This window comes from Panulirus ornatus, chromosome 2, assembly GCF_036320965.1.
Source record: "Panulirus ornatus isolate Po-2019 chromosome 2, ASM3632096v1, whole genome shotgun sequence".
In the NCBI taxonomy this organism is placed as follows: domain Eukaryota; kingdom Metazoa; phylum Arthropoda; class Malacostraca; order Decapoda; family Palinuridae; genus Panulirus; species Panulirus ornatus.
Window position 1 is genome coordinate 84,047,350 of NC_092225.1, and position 18,522 is coordinate 84,065,871.

General features: G+C 34.1%; 1 protein-coding gene across 9 annotated transcripts in view; it reads right to left on the minus strand.

The window, feature by feature from the left end:
* Nucleotides 1-18,522, minus strand: part of LOC139757813 (calpain-5-like) — a 255,428-nt gene that overhangs the window by 124,577 nt on the left and 112,329 nt on the right. For 6 of the 9 annotated variants that reach the window (XM_071678680.1, XM_071678723.1, XM_071678669.1 and 3 more), the window contains exon 7: nucleotides 1,381-1,401. The exons of the other annotated variants lie outside the window; for them this stretch is intronic. In XM_071678680.1, the coding sequence (XP_071534781.1) occupies nucleotides 1,381-1,401 (21 nt within the window). The remainder of the gene's footprint in view (nucleotides 1-1,380; nucleotides 1,402-18,522) is intronic. 9 annotated transcript variants of the gene reach the window in all.

Here is an 18,522-nt window from a genome sequence, read left to right on the forward strand (position 1 = left end):
ATCGTCCAAATGCCCCTCTCTTCTCTTTCACTAATAATCTTACTTCTTCTTCATCCCACCACTCACTACCCTTTCTAATCTGCCCACCTCCCATGCTTCTCATGCCACAAGCATCTTTTGCGCAAGCCATCACTGCTTCCCTAAATACATCCCATTCCTCCCCCACTCCCCTTACCTCCTTTGTTCTCACCTTTTTCCATTCTGTACTCAGTCTGTCCTGGTACTTCCTCACACAAGTCTCCTCCTCAAGCTCACTTACTCTCACCTCTCTTTTCACCCCAACATTCTCTCTTCTTTTCTGAAAACCTCTACAAATCTTCACCTTCGCCTCCACAAGATAATGATCAGACATCCCTCCAGTTGCACCTCTCAGCACATTAACATCCAAAAGTCTCTCTTTTGCGTGCCTATCAATTAACAAGTAATCCAATAACGCTCTCTGACCATCTCTCCTACTTACATAAGTATACTTATGTATATCTCTCTTTTTAAACCATGTATTCCCAATCACCAGTCCTTTTTCAGCACATAAATCTACAAGCTCTTCACCATTTCCATTTACAACACTGAACACCCTATGTACACCAATTATAGATATATTCAAGTATATTTACAATGTAATATGTATCTAGTATTAAGATCACAAAGGTCCATGACTGTCTTGCAACCCCTGAAAATGTGATACATTACTTGATAAGAGTGCACTTTTCCAGTATTCAGAAACTTGCCAAAACTGCTGGCAATTAGTGGCACACTATCATTTACATGTTAAGTAGCCAGCTAAACACATATCCAGCCAACAAAATGTACTGTGCAATCTCAAGGCTGAATAGGCTTTATAATTCATGGTGCATGAAAAATAACTCATTTGAAAAAATAACAGTGACTAGTGACTGTGCATACTTTTTGATGTAAGTCGAGTGCATATGGATGGGTTAACACAATCAAGACAGTATCTAATATTAGCATAAGCAAAGCAGAAGTAAAAAAGTCACTAGCATTCAACACATATACTAGTGCAAGCTTATTTTCGAAGTACTACATACCTTTAAGCAACTCTCAAGGTTATACCTCACTCTCCATTTTTCAGCATCTTTAAATTCATTTGTGTTATGTTCAATTTATTTAAGTAACAAACTGAATCATTCTAACAAAATGATATAACAGTAGAAAAACTTAAAAACAAAGTAAGTTTCTGATAAGTCCACAACAAACTTTCAATAAAATATTCAGCATAGTCAATGTGCAGCGCACTAACAATGGTTAGTGAACCAGACTGGCATACTAAACTAATGTCAATAAAGTTTGTCTTAGAACTATTTTGGTGTCTCTAGCCCACACGACAAACAGTTGGTGATCAAAGTGTTGCATGCAGCTTACCTGAGTGAAGTTTTCTCCAGTCTAGGAAAAGCAAAAAGCCAAGGATATATCATTAGTTAACAATGGAAGCCCCGAACAAAGTCTAAAATCTGAGAAGTGATAATAATGATACTCCTAGCCAAAAAGAGAAAACATAAGTTTGATTCTAATGAATTATCCAACACGGGGAAGAGAACAGTGTGGATAATAAAAGCAAAATCAACTAAAAAGTTTATCTGAAAATAATAATCATACCATGAAAAAGACACTGTTTAAACTGTTATCTACCAGCTCCTATTGCTAAGATTTTTTTTTGAGTCATAAATGCATTACAATATTTTTAAGGTATATCATGCATAGATAGAGTTGTGTAGAGGAGGGTGGATGTGCTGGAAATGAGATGTTTGAGGACAATGTGTGGTGTGAGGTGGTTTGATCGAGTAAGTAATGAAAGGGTACAAGAGATGTGTGGTAAAAAAAGTGTGGTTGAGAGAGCAGAAGAGGGTGGTTTGAAATGATTTGGTCACATGGAGAGAATGAGTGAGGAAAGATTGACAAAGAGGATACATGTGTCAGAGGTGGAGGGAACAAGAGGAAGTGGAAGACCAAATTGGAGGTGGAAGGATGGAGTGAAAAAGAATTTGAGCAATCGGGGCCTGAACATGCAAGAGGATGAAAGGTGTGCAAGGAACAAAGTGAATTGGAACGATGTGGTATACTGGAGTTGACATGCTGTCAATGGATTGAACCAAGGCATGTGAAACGTATGGGGTAAACCATGGAAAGTTTTGTGGGGCCTGGATGTGGAAAGGAAGCTGTGGTTTCGGTACATTATACATGACACCTAGAGACTGAGTGTGAACGAATGTGGCCTTTGTTGTCTTTTCCTAGTGCTACTTCGCGCACATGCAGGGGGAGGGGGTTGTCATTTCATGTGTGGCGGGGTGGCAACGGTAATGAATAAAGGCAGCACTTATGAATTATGTACATGTGTATATATGTATATGTCTGTGTATGTATATGTAAACGTTGAAATGTACAGGTATGTATATATATGTATATGTTGAAATGTATAGGTATGTATATGTGCATGTGTGGACATATATGTATGTACATGTGTATAAGGGTGGGTTGGGCCATTCTTTCATCTGTTTCCTTGTGCTACCTCACTAATGCGGGACACAGCAACAAAGTATAATACATAAATATAAAATATAAATGATCATGCATACATACATCCAAAAATATCCAACCACGGAAGAAAGGGTAGCAAAGGTAATTAAAAGAATTACTAAAGGCAACAAGTATGGCATATCCATCTTTGGAGATTAAAGACAAGAAAAAAGAGAAAATATGGATAAGGTAAATGAATAAGAACAGTAAAAATTATATTCATACAAGAGTGCAGTAGCCAGGTGGTACATACCAAAGCAGGGAAAAAAATTGCCTCACATGAAGAATTCAATGGGGCTTTCAACAGAAGAGACAGGCCAAAGGTACAGCATGAAAAAAGTAAAGAAACTATATAAGGTAAAAATGGAGGACATCATGAAAGACTATGGACCAAATCAACCTTACTGCTGGTACAAAGGACAGCTACACTCAGTAGTGGTGGAGCAGGGCTGAGATAAATGCATATGATTAAGGACAGACTAGTGGTAATTGGCAAAGAACTGGGGTTTTACAAAGAAACACATATGAATATCTCAAATCTGGCAACTAGGGGGCACAGTATGGTAGTCAGAAAATTTCAGAATTTTCTGAATTTTAGATACCTATTACGCCAAGGGTGAAACATGATGGAAATAATATGCCTAAGGATGACATTTGGTGTGAAGTGGGGTGATCTGGTAAGGACTGGCAGTATAAAAGAAAGAAGTGAAACAGGTAGACAATCCCAAACCCTGTCAGTCAGAAACTGGAATGTTCCAAAAACTGGCTATTTTGTGATCACTAACCAAAGGCCAAAAATTACACTAAAAATTGCTGTTACTGTATTATACTGTACAGAAAAAAATATATATCATCCCAACTGGCAAAAATACAATGATTTAAGGATGAAACAAAATGGTCAGAGAATGAGTCAAGCTGATGATGAAAAATCATTGGATTTTCAAAGTGGGTATACAATGTTGACATTTCATCGTGTGCACAATATTGACACAACATTGTTTGTACAATGTTGTATAATGTTGTATCAACATTATATCAATGTTACTCAGTACAGTAATGGTATGACCATATAACAAAGTGACATGATGTGCCAACATTGTATCAGTATTGTTCACAACAACTACACAACACTTCAACATCAATATGATGTAACCATCATTATATCAATATTTCATCCACATTATACAACAAGCATCAAATTAATTTGTCATTTCAACTTACAGCACACATGACAGTTAAAGGAAAGATTAATGCTAATTACTTGACTAATTATACAAATATTTACATTTTCACCACAGACTCGTATTCAGCATACATAAAAGTATCTATGCTGAAAATGTCAAGAAAATCTATTTTTTCGAAAAAAATCAATAAAAATCCAAGGCTATTATGGACTTGCATTTTTTTTCCTCAGATTTTCAACTTCCTCAGATTTTAATGAAAATTTGTGTATAGATGTTATTTTATATGGTATTTAAGTATTTCGTGTAAGAAGACTGTAATTCATAATAATAAATGTTTAATTAGCGCCTGGACTGATTATGATGAAATTTAAATGCTAATTACTCGACTAATTATACAAATATTTAGATTTTGACAACAGACTCGTATTCACCATACATAAAAGTATCTATGCTGAAAGTGTCAAGAATATCTATTTTTTCAAAAAAATCAATTAAAAATCCAAGCCTTGCATTTTTTTGGCTCAGATTTTCAACTTCCTCAGATTATAATGAAAATTTGTGTATAGATATTATTTTATATGGTATTTTAAGTATTTTGTGTAAGAAAACTGTAATTCATAATATTAATGAAATTTAAATGCTAATTACTCGACTAATTATACGAATATTTAGATTTTCACCACAGACTCGTATTCAGCATACATAAAAGTATCTATGTTGAAAATGTCAAGAAAATCTATTTTTTCATGAAAATCAATAAAAATTCCAGGCTATAGCCTTGCATTTTTTTTTTTTTTGCTCAGAATTTCAACTTCCTCAGATTTTAATGAAAATTTGTGTATAGATGTTATTTCTTGTGGTATTTAAGTATTTCGTGTCAAAAGATTGTAATTCATAATAATAACCGTTTAATTAGCACCTGGACTAATTATGATGAAATTTAAATGCTAATTACTCGACTAATTACACAAATATTTAGATTTTGACCACAGACTCGTATTCAGCATACATAAAAGTATCTATGCTGAAAATGTCAAGAATATCTATTTTTCAAAAAAATCAATAAAAACCCAAAGCTATACCTTGCATTGTTTTTCCTCAGATTTTCAACTTCATCAGATTTTAATGAAAATTTGTGTATAGATGTTTATTGATACAGATGTTTATTGATGCTTATTGATACAGTGGTTAAATTGATGAGAACTACTATTGACGTTTGTGTAAATAAATTAAACATTTCCTTTTTCCATAGCCAGAGGTTGAACCATTATGTGACATTCATTTTTTCATTTCATTTCAAGCTAGAAGTTTCAGTTTTCTAAATTGTTTCTTACATTTTTCATATGTATATATATGTATGTGTGTGTGTGTGTGTATATGTGCGTGTGTGTGTGTATGTGTGTGTATGTGTGTATATATATATATATATATGTATATTATCCCTGGGGATAGGGGTGAAAGAATACTTCCCACGCATTCCTCGCGTGTCGTAGAAAGCGACTAGAGGGGACGGGAGCGGGGGGCCAGAAATCCTCCCCTCCTTGTATTTCTTTAACTTTCTAAAATGGGAAACAGAAGGAGTCACGCGGGGAGTGCTCATCCTCCTCGAAGGCTCAGATTGGGGTGTATAAATGTGTGTAGATGTAACCAAGATGTGAAAAAAGGAGAGATAGGTAGTATGTTTGAGGAAAGGAACCTGGATGTTTTGGCTCTGAGTGAAACGAAGCTCAAGGGTAAAGGGGAAGAGTGGTTTGGGAATGTCTTGGGAGTAAAGTCAGGGGTTAGTGAGAGGACAAGAGCAAGGGAAGGAGTAGCAGTACTCCTGAAACAGGAGTTGTGGGAGTATGTGATAGAATGTAAGAAAGTAAATTCTCGATTAATATGGGTTAAACTGAAAGTTGATGGAGAGAGATGGGTGATTATTGGTGCATATGCACCTGGGCATGAAAAGAAAGATCATGAGAGGCAAGTGTTTTGGGAGCAGCTGAATGAGTGTGTTAGTGGTTTTGATGCACGAGACTGGGTTATAGTGATGGGTGATTTGAATGCAAAGGTGAGTAATGTGGCAGTTGAGGGAATAATTGGTATACATGGGGTGTTCAGTGTTGTAAATGAAAATGGTGAAGAGCTTGTAGATTTATGTGCTGAAAAAGGACTGATGATTGGGAATACCTGGTTTAAAAAGCGAGATATACATAAGTATACTTATGTAAGTAGGAGAGATGGCCAGAGAGCGTTATTGGATTACGTGTTAATTGACAGGCGTGCGAAAGAGAGACTTTTGGATGTTAATGTGCTGAGAGGTGCAACTGGAGGGATGTCTGATCATTATCTTGTGGAGGCTACGGTGAAGATTTGTATGGGTTTTCATAAAAGAAGAGTGAAAGTTGGGGTGAAGAGGGTGGTGAGAGTAAGTGAGCTTGGGAAGGAGACTTGTGTGAGGAAGTACCAGGAGAGACTGAGTACAGAATGGAAAAAGGTGAGAACAATGGAAGTAAGGGGAGTGGGGGAGGAATGGGATGTATTTAGGGAATCAGTGATGGATTGCACAAAAGATGCCTGTGGCATGAGAAGCTTGGGAGGTGGGTTGATTAGAAAGGGTAGTGAGTGGTGGGATGAAGAAGTAAGAGTATTAGTGAAAGAGAAGAGAGAGGCATTTGGACGATTTTTGCAGGGAAAAAATGCAATTGAGTGGGAGATGTATAAAAGAAAGAGACAGGAGGTCAAGAGAAAGGTGCAAGAGGTGAAAAAAGGGCAAATGAGAGTTGGGGTGAGAGAGTATCATTAAATTTTAGGGAGAATAAAAAGATGTTCTGGAAGGAGGTAAATAAAGTGCGTAAGACAAGGGAGCAAATGGGAACTTCAGTGAAGGGCGCAAATGGGGAGGTGATAACAAGTAGTGGTGATGTGAGAAGGAGATGGAGTGAGTATTTTGAAGGTTTGTTGAATGTGTTTGATGATAGAGTGGCAGATATAGGGTGTTTTGGTCGAGGTGGTGTGCAAAGTGAGAGGGTTAGGGAAAATGATTTGGTAAACAGAGAAGAGGTAGTAAAAGCTTTGCGGAAGATGAAAGCCGGCAAGGCAGGAGGTTTGGATGGTATTGCAGTGGAATTTATTAAAAAAGGAGGTGACTGTATTGTGGACTGGTTGGTAAGGTTATTTAATGTATGTATGACTCATGGTGAGGTGCCTGAGGATTGGCGGAATGTGTGCATAGTGCCACTGTACAAAGGCAAAGGGGATAAAAGTGAGTGCTCAAATTACAGAGGTATAAGTTTGTTGAGTATTCCTGGTAAATTATATGGGAGGGTATTGATTGAGAGCGTGAAGGCATGTACAGAGCATCAGATTGGGCAAGAGCAGTGTGGTTTCAGAAGTGGTAGAGGATGTGTGGATCAGGTGTTTGCTTTGAAGAATGTATGTGAGAAATACTTAGAAAAGCAAATGGATTTGTATGTAGCATTTATGGATCTGGAGAAGGCATATGATAGAGTTGATAGAGATGCTCTGTGGAAGGTATTAAGAATATATGGTGTGGGAGGCAAGTTATTAGAAGCAGTGAAAAGTTTTTATCGAGGATGTAAGGCATGTGTACGTGTAGGAAGAGAGGAAAGTGATTGGTTCTCAGTGAATGTAGGTTTGCGGCAGGGGTGTGTGATGTCTCCATGGTTGTTTAATTTGTTTATGGATGGGGTTGTTAGGGAGGTGAATGCAAGAGTTTTGGAAAGAGGGGCAAGTATGAAGTCTGTTGGGGATGAGAGAGCTTGGGAAGTGAGTCAGTTGTTGTTCGCTGATGATACAGCGCTGGTGGCTGATTCATGTGAGAAACTGCAGAAGCTGGTGACTGAGTTTGGTAAAGTGTATGAAAGAAGAAAGTTAAGAGTAAATGTGAATAAGAGCAAGGTTATTAGGTACAGTAGGGTTGAGGGTCAAGTCAATTGGGAGGTGAGTTTGAATGGAGAAAAACTGGAGGAAGTGAAGTGTTTTAGATATCTGGGAGTGGATCTGGCAGCGGATGGAACCATGGAAGCGGAAGTGGATCATAGGGTGGGGGAGGGGGCGAAAATTCTGGGAGCCTTGAAGAATGTGTGGAAGTCGAGAACATTATCTCGGAAAGCAAAAATGGGTATGTTTGAAGGAATAGTGGTTCCAACAATGTTGAATGGTTGCGAGGCGTGGGCTATGGATAGAGTTGTGCGCAGGAGGATGGATGTGCTGGAAATGAGATGTTTGAGGACAATGTGTGGTGTGAGGTGGTTTGATCGAGTAAGTAACATAAGGGTAAGAGAGATGTGTGGAAATAAAAAGAGCGTGGTTGAGAGAGCAGAAGAGGGTGTTTTGAAATGGTTTGGGCACATGGAGAGAATGAGTGAGGAAAGATGACCAAGAGGATATATGTGTCGGAGGTGGAGGGAACGAGGGGAAGAGGGAGACCAAATTGGAGGTGGAAAGATGGAGTGAAAAAGATTTTGTGTGATCGGGGCCTGAACATGCAGGAGGGTGAAAGGAGGGCAAGGAATAGAGTGAATTGGAGCAATGTGGTATACCGGGGTTGACGTGCTGTCAGTGGATTGAATCAAGGCATGTGAAGCGTCTGGGGTAAACCATGGAAAGCTGTGTAGGTATGTATATTTGTGTGTGTGGACGTATGTATATACATGTGTATGGGGGTGGGTTGGGCCATTTCTTTCGTCTGTTTCCTTGCGCTACCTCGCAAACGCGGGAGACAGCGACAAAAAAAAAAAAAAAAAAGAAAATTAAGTATTTCGTGTAAGAAGACTGTAATTCATAATATTAACCATTTAATTAGCACCTGGACTAATTATGATGTAATTTAAATGCTAATTACTCGACTAATTATGCGAATATTTATATTTTCACCACAGACTCGTAATCAGCATACATAAAAGTATGCTAATTTTAATGAAAATTTGTGTATAGATGTGGTTTTATATGGTATTTAAGTATTTTGTGTCAAATAATTGTATTTCATAATATCAATCGTTTAATTAGCACCTGGACTAATTATGATGAAATTTAAATGCTAATTACTCGACTAATTATACGAATATTTAGATTTTGACCACAGACTCGACTTAAGCATACATAAAAGTATCTATGCTGAAAATGTCAAGAAAATCTATTTTTTCAAAAAAATCAATAAAAATCCAAGGCCTTGCATTTTTTTTGCTTAGATTTTCAACTTCCTCATATTTTAATGAAAATTTGTGTATAGATGTTATTTCATATGGTCTTTAAGTATTTCGTGTCAAATAATTGTACTTCATAATATTAATCGTTTAATTAGCACCTGGACTAATTATGATGAAATTTAAATGCTAATTACTTGACTAATTATACAAATATTTAGATTTTCACCACAGACTCGTATTCAGCATACATAAAAGTATCTATACTGAAAATGTCAAGAAAATCTATTTTTTCAAAAAAATCAATAAAAATCCAAGGCTATTATGTACTATGGCCTTGCATTTTTTTTGCTCAGATTTTCAACTTCCTCAGATTTTAATAAAAATTTGTGTATAGATGTTATTTTTTATGGTATTTAAGTATTTCGCGTCAAAAGATTGTAATTCATAATAATAACCGTTTAATTAGCACCTGGACTAATTATGATGAAATTTAAATGCTAATTACTCGACTAATCATACAAATATTTAGGTTTTCACCACAGACTGGTATTCAGCATACATTAAAGTATCTTTGCTGAAAATGTCAAGAAAATCTATTTTTTCAAAAAATAAAAAAAAAAACGTTATAGCCTGGCATTTTTTTTGCTCAGATTTTCAACTTCCTCAGATTTTAATGAAAATTTGTGTATAGATATGGTTTCGTATGGTATTTAAGTATTTCGTGTCAAATAATTGTATTTCATAATATTACCTGTTTAATTAGCACCTGGACTAATTATGATGAAATTTAAATGCTAATTACTTGACTAATTATAAGAATATTTAAATTTTGACCACAGACTCGTATTCACCATACATAAAAGTATCTATGCTGAAAATGTCAAGAAAATCTATTTTTTCAAAAAAAAAAATCAATAAAAATCCTAGGCTATAGCCTTGCATTTTTTTTGCTCAGATTTTCAACTTCCTCAGATTTTAATGAAAATTTGTGTATAGATGTTATTTCTTATGGTATTCAAGTATTTTGTGTCAAAAGATTGTAATTCATAATATTAACCGTTTAATTAGCACCTGGACTAATTATGAAATTTAAATGCTAATTACTCAACTAATTATACGAATATTTAGATTTTGACCACAGACTCATTTTCAGCATAAAAAACAGTATCTATGCTGAAAATGTCAAGAAAATCTATGTTTTCAAAAAAATCAATAAAAATCCAAGGCTATAGCCTGGCATTTTTTTGCTCAGATTTTCAACTTCCTCAGATTTTAATGAAAATTTGTGTACTGATGTTATTTCTTATGGTATTTAAGTATTTCGTGTCAAGAGATTGTAATTCATAATAATAACCACTTTATTAGCACCTGCACTAATTATGATAAAATTTAAATATTAATTACTTGACTAATTATACGATTTAAATTTTGACCATAGAATTGTATTTAGCATACATAAAGGTATCTATGCTGAAAGTGGCAAGAAAATCTATTTTTTCAAAAAAATCAATAAAAATCCAAGGCTATAGCCTTGCATTTTTTTTTTGCTCAGATTTTCAACTTCCTCAGCTTTTAATGAAAATTTGTGTATAGATGTTATTCTATATATTATTTAAGTATTTCGTGTACGAAGACTGTAATTCATAATAATAAACGTTTAATTAGCGCCTGGACTAATTATGAAATTTAAATGCTAATTACTCGACTAATTATACGAATATTTAGATTTTGACAACAGACTCGTACTCAGCATACATAAAAGTATCTATGCTGAAAATGTCAAGAAAATCTATTTTTTCAAAAAAAAATCCAAGCCTTGCATTTTTTTTACTCAGATTTTCAACTTCCTCAGATTTTAATGAAAATTTGTGTTTAGATGTTATTTTATATGGTATTTAAGTATTTCGTGTAAGAAGACGGTAATTCATAATATTAACCGTTTAATTACCACCTGGACTAATTATGATGAAATTTAAATGCTAATTACTCGACTAATCATATGAATATTTAGATTTTGACCACAGACTCGACTTCAGCATACATAAAAGTATCTATGCTGAAAATGTCAAGAAAATCTATTTTTTCAAAAAAATCAATAAAAATCCAAGGCTATATTATATAGCCTTGCATTTTTTTTGCTCAGATTTTCAATTTCCTCAGATTTTAATGAAAATTTGTGTATAGATGTTATTTCTCATGGTATTTAAGTAACTCGTGTCAAAAGATTGTAATTCATAATAATAACCGTTTACTTAGCACCTGGACTAATTATGATGAAATTGAAATGCTAATTATTCGACTAATACAAATATTTAGATTTTCACCACAGACTCGTATTCAGCATACATAAAAGTATCTATGCTGAAAATGTCAAGAAAATATATTTTTTCAAAAAAATCATTAAAAATTGCATTTTTTTTTCTCAGGTTTTCAACTTCCCCAGATTTTAATGAAAATTTGTGTATACATCTTATTTTATATGGTATTTAAGTATTTCATGTAAGAAGACTGTAATTCATAATATTAACAGTTTAATTAGCACCTGGACTAATTATAAAATTTAAATGCTAATTACTCGACTAATTATACAAATATTTAGATTTTCACCACAGACTCCTATTCAGCATACATAAAAGTATCTGCTGAAAATATCAAGAAAATCTATTTTTTCAAAAAAATCAATAAAAATCTAAGGCCTTGCATTTTTTTTGCTCAGATTTTCAACTTCCTCAGATTTTAATGAAAATTTGTGTATAGATGTTATTTCATATGGTATTTGAGTATTTCGTGTAAAAAAAAAAAAGTATTTCATAATATTACCCATTTAATTAGCACCTGGACTAATTATGATGAAATTTAAATGCTAATTACTTGACTAATTATACGAATATTTAAATTTTGACCACAGACTCGTATTCACCATACATAAAAGTATCTATGCTGAAAATGTCAAGAAAATCTATTTTTTCAAAGAAATCAATAAAAATCCAAGGCTATTATGGCCTTGTATTTTTTTCCTCAGATTTTCAGCTTCCTCAGATTTTAATGAAAATCTGTGTATAGATATTATTTCATATGGTATTTAAGTATTTTGTGTCAAATAATTGTATTTCATAATATTAATCATTTAATTAGCACCTGGACTAATTATGATGAAATTTAAATGCTAATTACTCGACTAATTATACAAATATTTAAATTTTCACCACAGACTCGTATTCAGCATACATAAAAGTATCTATGCTGAAAATGTCAAGAAAATCTATTTTTTCAAAAAAATCAATAAAAATCCAAGGCCTTGCATTTTTTCCTCAGATTTTCAACTTCCTCGGATTTTAATGAAAATTTGTGTATATATGTTATTTTATATGGTATTTAAGTATTTCATGTCAAAAGATTGTAATTCATAATAATAACCGTTTAATTAGCACCTGGACTAATTATGATGAAATTCAAATGCTAATTACCTGACTAATTGTACAAATATTTAGATTTCCACCACAGACTCGTATTCAGCATACATAAAAGTATCTATGCTGAAAATGTAAAGAAAATCAGTTTTTTTCAAAAAAATCAATAAAAATCCAAGGCTATAGCCTTGCATTTTTTTTGCTCAGATTTTCAACTTCCTCAGATTATAATAAAAAATTTGTGTATAGATGTTATTTTATATGGTATTTTAAGTATTTCAAGTAAGAAAACTGTAATTCATAATATTAACCGCTTAATTAGCACCTGGACTAATTATGATGAAATTTAAATGCTAATTACTCGACTAATTATACAAATATTTAGATTTTCACCACAGACTCGTATTCAGCATACATAAAAGTATCTATGCTGAAAATGTCAAGAAAATCTATTTTTTCCAAAAAAATCAATAAAAATCCAAGGCTATAGCCTTGCACTTTTTTGCTCAGATTTTCAACTTCCTCAGACTTTAATGAAAATTTGTGTATAGATGTTATTTCTTATAGTTCAAGTATTTCGTGTCAAAAGATTGTAATTCATAATAATAACCGTTTAATTAGCACCTGGACTAATTATGATGAAATTTAAATGCTAATTGCTCGACTAATTATACAATTATTTAGATTTTCACCAGACTCGTATTCAGCATACATAAAAGTATCTATGCTGAAAATATCAAGAAAATCTATTTTTTCAAAAAAATCAATAAAAATCCAAGACTATAGCCTTGCATTTTTTTTGCTCAGATTTTCAACTTCCTCAGATTTTAATGAAAATTTGTGTATAGATGTGGTTTCATATGGTATTTAAGTATTTCGTGTCAAAAGATTGTAATTCATAATAATAACCGTTTAATTAGCACATGGACTAATTATGATGAAATTTAAATGCTAGTTAATCGACTAATTATACAAATACTTAGATTTTCACCACAGACTCGTATTCAGCATACATAAAAGTATCTATGCTGAAAATGTCAAGGAAATCTATTTTTTCAAAAAAAATCAATAAAAATCCAAGCCTTGCATTTTTTTTGCTCAGATTTTCAACTTCCTCAGATTTTAATGAAAATTTGTGTATAGATGTTATTTTATATGGTAGTAAATTATTTCGTGTAAGAAGACTGTAATTCATAATATTAACCACTGTAATTCATAATATTAACCTTTTAATTAGCACCTGGACTAATTATGATGAAATTTTAATGCTAATTACTCGACTAATTATACGAATATTTAGATTTTCACCACAGACTCGTATTCAGCATACATAAAAGTATCTATGCTGAAAATGTCAAGAAAATCTATTTTTTCAAAAAAATCAATAAAAATCCAAGGCTATTATAATAGCCTTGCATTGTTTTTGCTAAGATTTTCAACTTCCTCAGATTTTAATGAAAATTTGTGTATAGATTTTATTTTATATGGTATTTAAGTATTTCGTGTAAGAAGACTGTAATTCATATTAACCGTTTAATTAGCACCTGGACTAATTATGATGAAATTTAAATGCTAATTACTCGACTAATTATACGAATATTTAGATTTTCACCACAGACTCGACTTCAGCATACATAAAAGTATCTATGCTGAAAATGTCAAGAAAATCTATTTTTTCAAAAAAATCAATAAAAATCCAAGGCTATAGCCTTGCATTTTTTTTGCTCATATTTTCAACTTCCTCAGATTTTAATGAAAATTTGTGTATAGATGTTATTTCTTATGGTATTTAAGTATTTCGTGTCAAATAATTGTATTTGATAATATTAATCGTTTAATTAGCACCTGGACTAATTATGATGATATTTAAATGCTAATTACTCAACTAATTATACGAATATTTAGATTTTGACCACAGACTCGACCAGCATACATAAAAGTATCTATGCTGAAAATGTCAAGAAAATCTATTTTTTCACAAAAATCAATGAAAATCCAAGGCTATAAGCCTTGCATTTTTTTTGCTCAGATTTTGGACTTCCTCAAATTTTAATGAAAATTTGTGGATAGATGTTATTTCATATGGTATTTAAGTATTTCGAGTCAAAAAAATTGTATTTCATAATATTACCCGTTTAATTAGCACCTGGACTAATTATGATGAAATTTAAATGCTAATTACTTGACTAATTATACGAATATTTAAATTTTGACCACAGACTCTTACTCACCATACATAAAAGTATGCTGAAAACGTCAAGAAAATCTATTTTATCAAAAAAATCAATAAAAATCCTAGGCTTTTTTTTGCTCAGATTTTCAACTTCCTCAGATTTTAATGAAAATTTGTGTACAGATGTTATTTTATATGGTATTTAAGTATTTCTTGTAAGAAGACTGTAATTCATAATATTAACCGTTTAATTAGCACCTGAACTAATTATGATGAAATTTAAATGCTAATTACTCGACTAATTATACGAATATTTAGATTTTGACCACAGACTCTTATTCAGCATACATAAAAGTATCTATGCTGAAAATGTCAAGGATATCTATTTTTTCAAAAAAATCAAAAAAAAAGTCTAAGGCATTTTTTTGCTCAGATTTTCAACTTCCTCAGATTTTAATGAAAATTTGTGTATAGATGTTATTCCTTATGGTATTTAAGTATTTCGTGTCAAAAGATTGTAATTCATAATAATAACCGTTTAATTAGCACATGGACTAATTATGATGAAATTTAAATGCTAATTACTCGACTAATTATATAAATATTTAGATTTTCACGACAGACTCGTATTCAGCATACATAAAAGTATCTATGCTGAAAATGTCAAGAAAATCTATTTTTTCAAAAAATCAATAAAAATCCAAGGCTATAGCCTTGCATTTTTTTTTGCTCAGATTTTCAACTTCCTCACATTTTAATGAAAATTTGTGTATAGATGTGGTTTCATATGGTATTTAAGTGTTTCGTGTCAAAAATAGTATTTCATAATATTACCCGTTTAATTAGCACCTGGACTAATTATGATGAAATTTAAATGCTAATTACTTGACTAATTATGCGAATATTTAAATTTTGACCACAAACTCGTATTCACCATACATAAAAGTATCTATGCTGAAAATGCCTCTTTCTTTTATACCTCTCCCACTCATTCGCATTTTTTCCCTGCAAAAATCGTTCAAATGCCTCTCTCTTCTCTTTCACTAATAATCTTACTTCTTCATTCCACCACTCACTACCTTTCCTAATCAACCCACCTCCCACGCTTCTCATGCCACAAGCATCTTTTGCGCAAGCCACCACTGCTTCCCTAAATACATCCCATTCCTCCCCCACTCCCCTTACCTCCTTTGTTCTCACCTTTTTCCATTCTGTACTCAGTCTCTCCTGGTACTTCCTCACACAAGTCTCCTTCACAAGCTCACTTACTCTCACCACTCTCTTCACCCCAACATTCTCTCTTCTTTTCTGAAAACCCCCACAAATCTTCACCTTCGCCTCCACAAGATAATGATCAGACATCCCTCCAGTTGCACCTCAGCACATCAACATCCAAAAGTCTCTCTCTTTCGTGCGTCTATCAATTAACACGTAATCCAATAACGCTCTCTGGCCATCTCTCCTACTTACATACGTATACTTATGTATATCTCGCTTTTTAAACCAGGTATTCCCAATCACCAGTCCTTTTTCAGCACATAAATCTACAAGCTCTTCACCATTTCCGTTTACAACACTGAACACTCCATGTATACCAATTATTCCCTCAACTGCCACATTGCTCACCTTTGCATTCAAATCACCCATCACTATAACCCGGTCTTGTGCATCAAAACCACTAACACATTCATTCAGCTGCTCCCAAAACACTTGCCTCTCATGATCTTTCTTCTCATGCCCAGGTGCATATGCACCAATAATCACCCATCTCTCTCCATCAACTTTCAGTTTTACCCATATCAATCTAGAATTTACTTTCTTACACTCTATCACATACTCCCAAAACTCCTGATTCAGGAGTAGTGCTACTCCTTCCCTTGCTCTTGTCCTCTCGCTAACCCCTGACTTTACTCCCAAGACATTCCCAAACCACTCTTCCCCTTTACCCTTTAGCTTCGTTTCACTCAGAGCCAAAACATTCAGGTTCCTTTCCTCAAACATACTACCATCTCTCCTTTTTTCTCATCTTGGTTACATCCACACACATTTATACACCCCAATCTGAGCCTTCGAGGAGGATGAACACTCCTCGCGTGACTCCTTCTTCTGTTTCCCCTTTTAGAAAGTTAAAATACAAGGAGGGGAGGGTTTCTGGCCCCCCCGCTCCCGTCCCCTTTAGTTGCCTTCTACAACACGTGAGGAATGCGTGGGAAGTATTCTTTCTTCCCTATCCCCAGGGATAGGGGAGAAAGCTATTCTCATAGCTATTCTAATATTTTCCATCAGCAATTTTCTCCCTTCATATGGGGCTTTGGCAAGAGGTTAGATTCAATTTCGATTCCTAAGTCCCTCTCACACACAGAATCCTGAAGCTTATTACCTGTCAGAAAATATCATTCATGTTTATGCCATCTTTCGCTTTGTCCTATCCTTATTATCAACTTTGAAGTCTGTTCAGTTAACCTTGTAAGTTAATACAATTCTCCTTGCTTTTTACTTCCTTCATACCTGGTGAAGTTTTCAGAAGTCTTCTTCTCCTTCAGCCCAGGCTGGTCCCAAGCTGCGGAGTTGGGTCAATGGTCGACCAAGCTCTTAGAAGCTGCAACCCATAGGCCCACATGACCTTCACAGCTTGGCTAGTCTATTACTTTGTAAAAACTTGTCCAGAGCACTCTTAAATTTCTCTCTTGTGCATCCCATGGCATTTCTGATGAAAGTAGACAAGGTGTTGGAAAGTCATGGGCCATGGAAGTTTAAGGTAGCTCTCTCTTTCTGAGCATATTGCTTTTGGATTTCACAGGTTAGTAGTTTACAAATTTTTTCCATAACCTTTGCATCATCTGCAAACACTTTCAGGTGGGATTACGTACCTTCAAGTAAGTTATTAATTTAAATCATGAAGATTAATGGTCCTAGAACCAAACCCAGTGGTACTCTGCAGGTTGCCTCAATCCTTCTTGAAAAGGCTCCTCCTCTAACATGTCCTTTGTTTCCTCCCAATAAGATAATCTTCTATCCATCAAGGGAGTTACCCCCTTATTTGAGCCTGGTAATCCTATGCATTACAGGGTCAAAGGCTTTCTGGCAGTCCAGATACAGACAGCCCACCCAACCCTCCTTTTTGTCTAGGACAGAGCTCACTCTCTCACAGAGCTCTCTAGGAGGTTAGTTACGCATTACCTCCTTTCCTTGAAGTCATACTGTCTCTCACTTAAAAAATATTTCTTCTGTAGAAAGTCATTTACTTGCTTTCTAACAATCTTCAGAACCTTTATATCACACACATAAGTAAGACCAAGCTGTAGTCCATCACTTGTTTCCTGTTTTCTTATATATAGGTATGAAATTTGCCCTTTTCTGTTCCCTTAGCACTATGCCCTATGCCACAATGTTGGTTCACTTTCCCTCTTCTATATGTATTTGGTTTTGCTCTCAAGAGCCAAGAGCTGGCTGCCTGTGTGCTCCCACCACTAGCTAGACCATGCAATACTTGGCAAGCTGCTGCATCACATGATTATTGTGTGGCCATCAGCAATTCAAGGGCAGGCTGTTTTGACAACTGCTTCTTCCCTACAAGTCGAAGCTTTGGAACTCTTTACCTCCTCATGTCTTTCCCAATAACTATGACCTCGCACATTTCAAAAGACAGGTCTTTCAAGTCCTTAAAAATTTGTAAATACTTTCCCTTGTCTTTTCTCTTTCTGCTTCATAATTCCATATTTCAATTGAGCCCTGGCCTTGATGTGGACTCTTGTCTGTGTTGTAGAATTCCTCTTATTTTTCTTTTGATTAGTATGAAATTGCAGCTTTGACATGGATCAAAGTTTTTTTCTTTCAAAGAGCCCCATGTTAACCCTTTCTACCTTTTTTTTTTTTTTTTTTTACCAACTTCCATCTCAGGGACCATACTAAATACTTTCTAGCAGTCAAAAAGTACGCAGTACACCCAGCTAACCTTTTATCTGAGCTAATGCTTGCTCTGTCAAATAAATCCAGATTTGCAGTGCTTTTATTCTCCACTGAATCCACTTTCCTTCTCACTTAATTTTTCCTGTTTAGAGTCATTCATT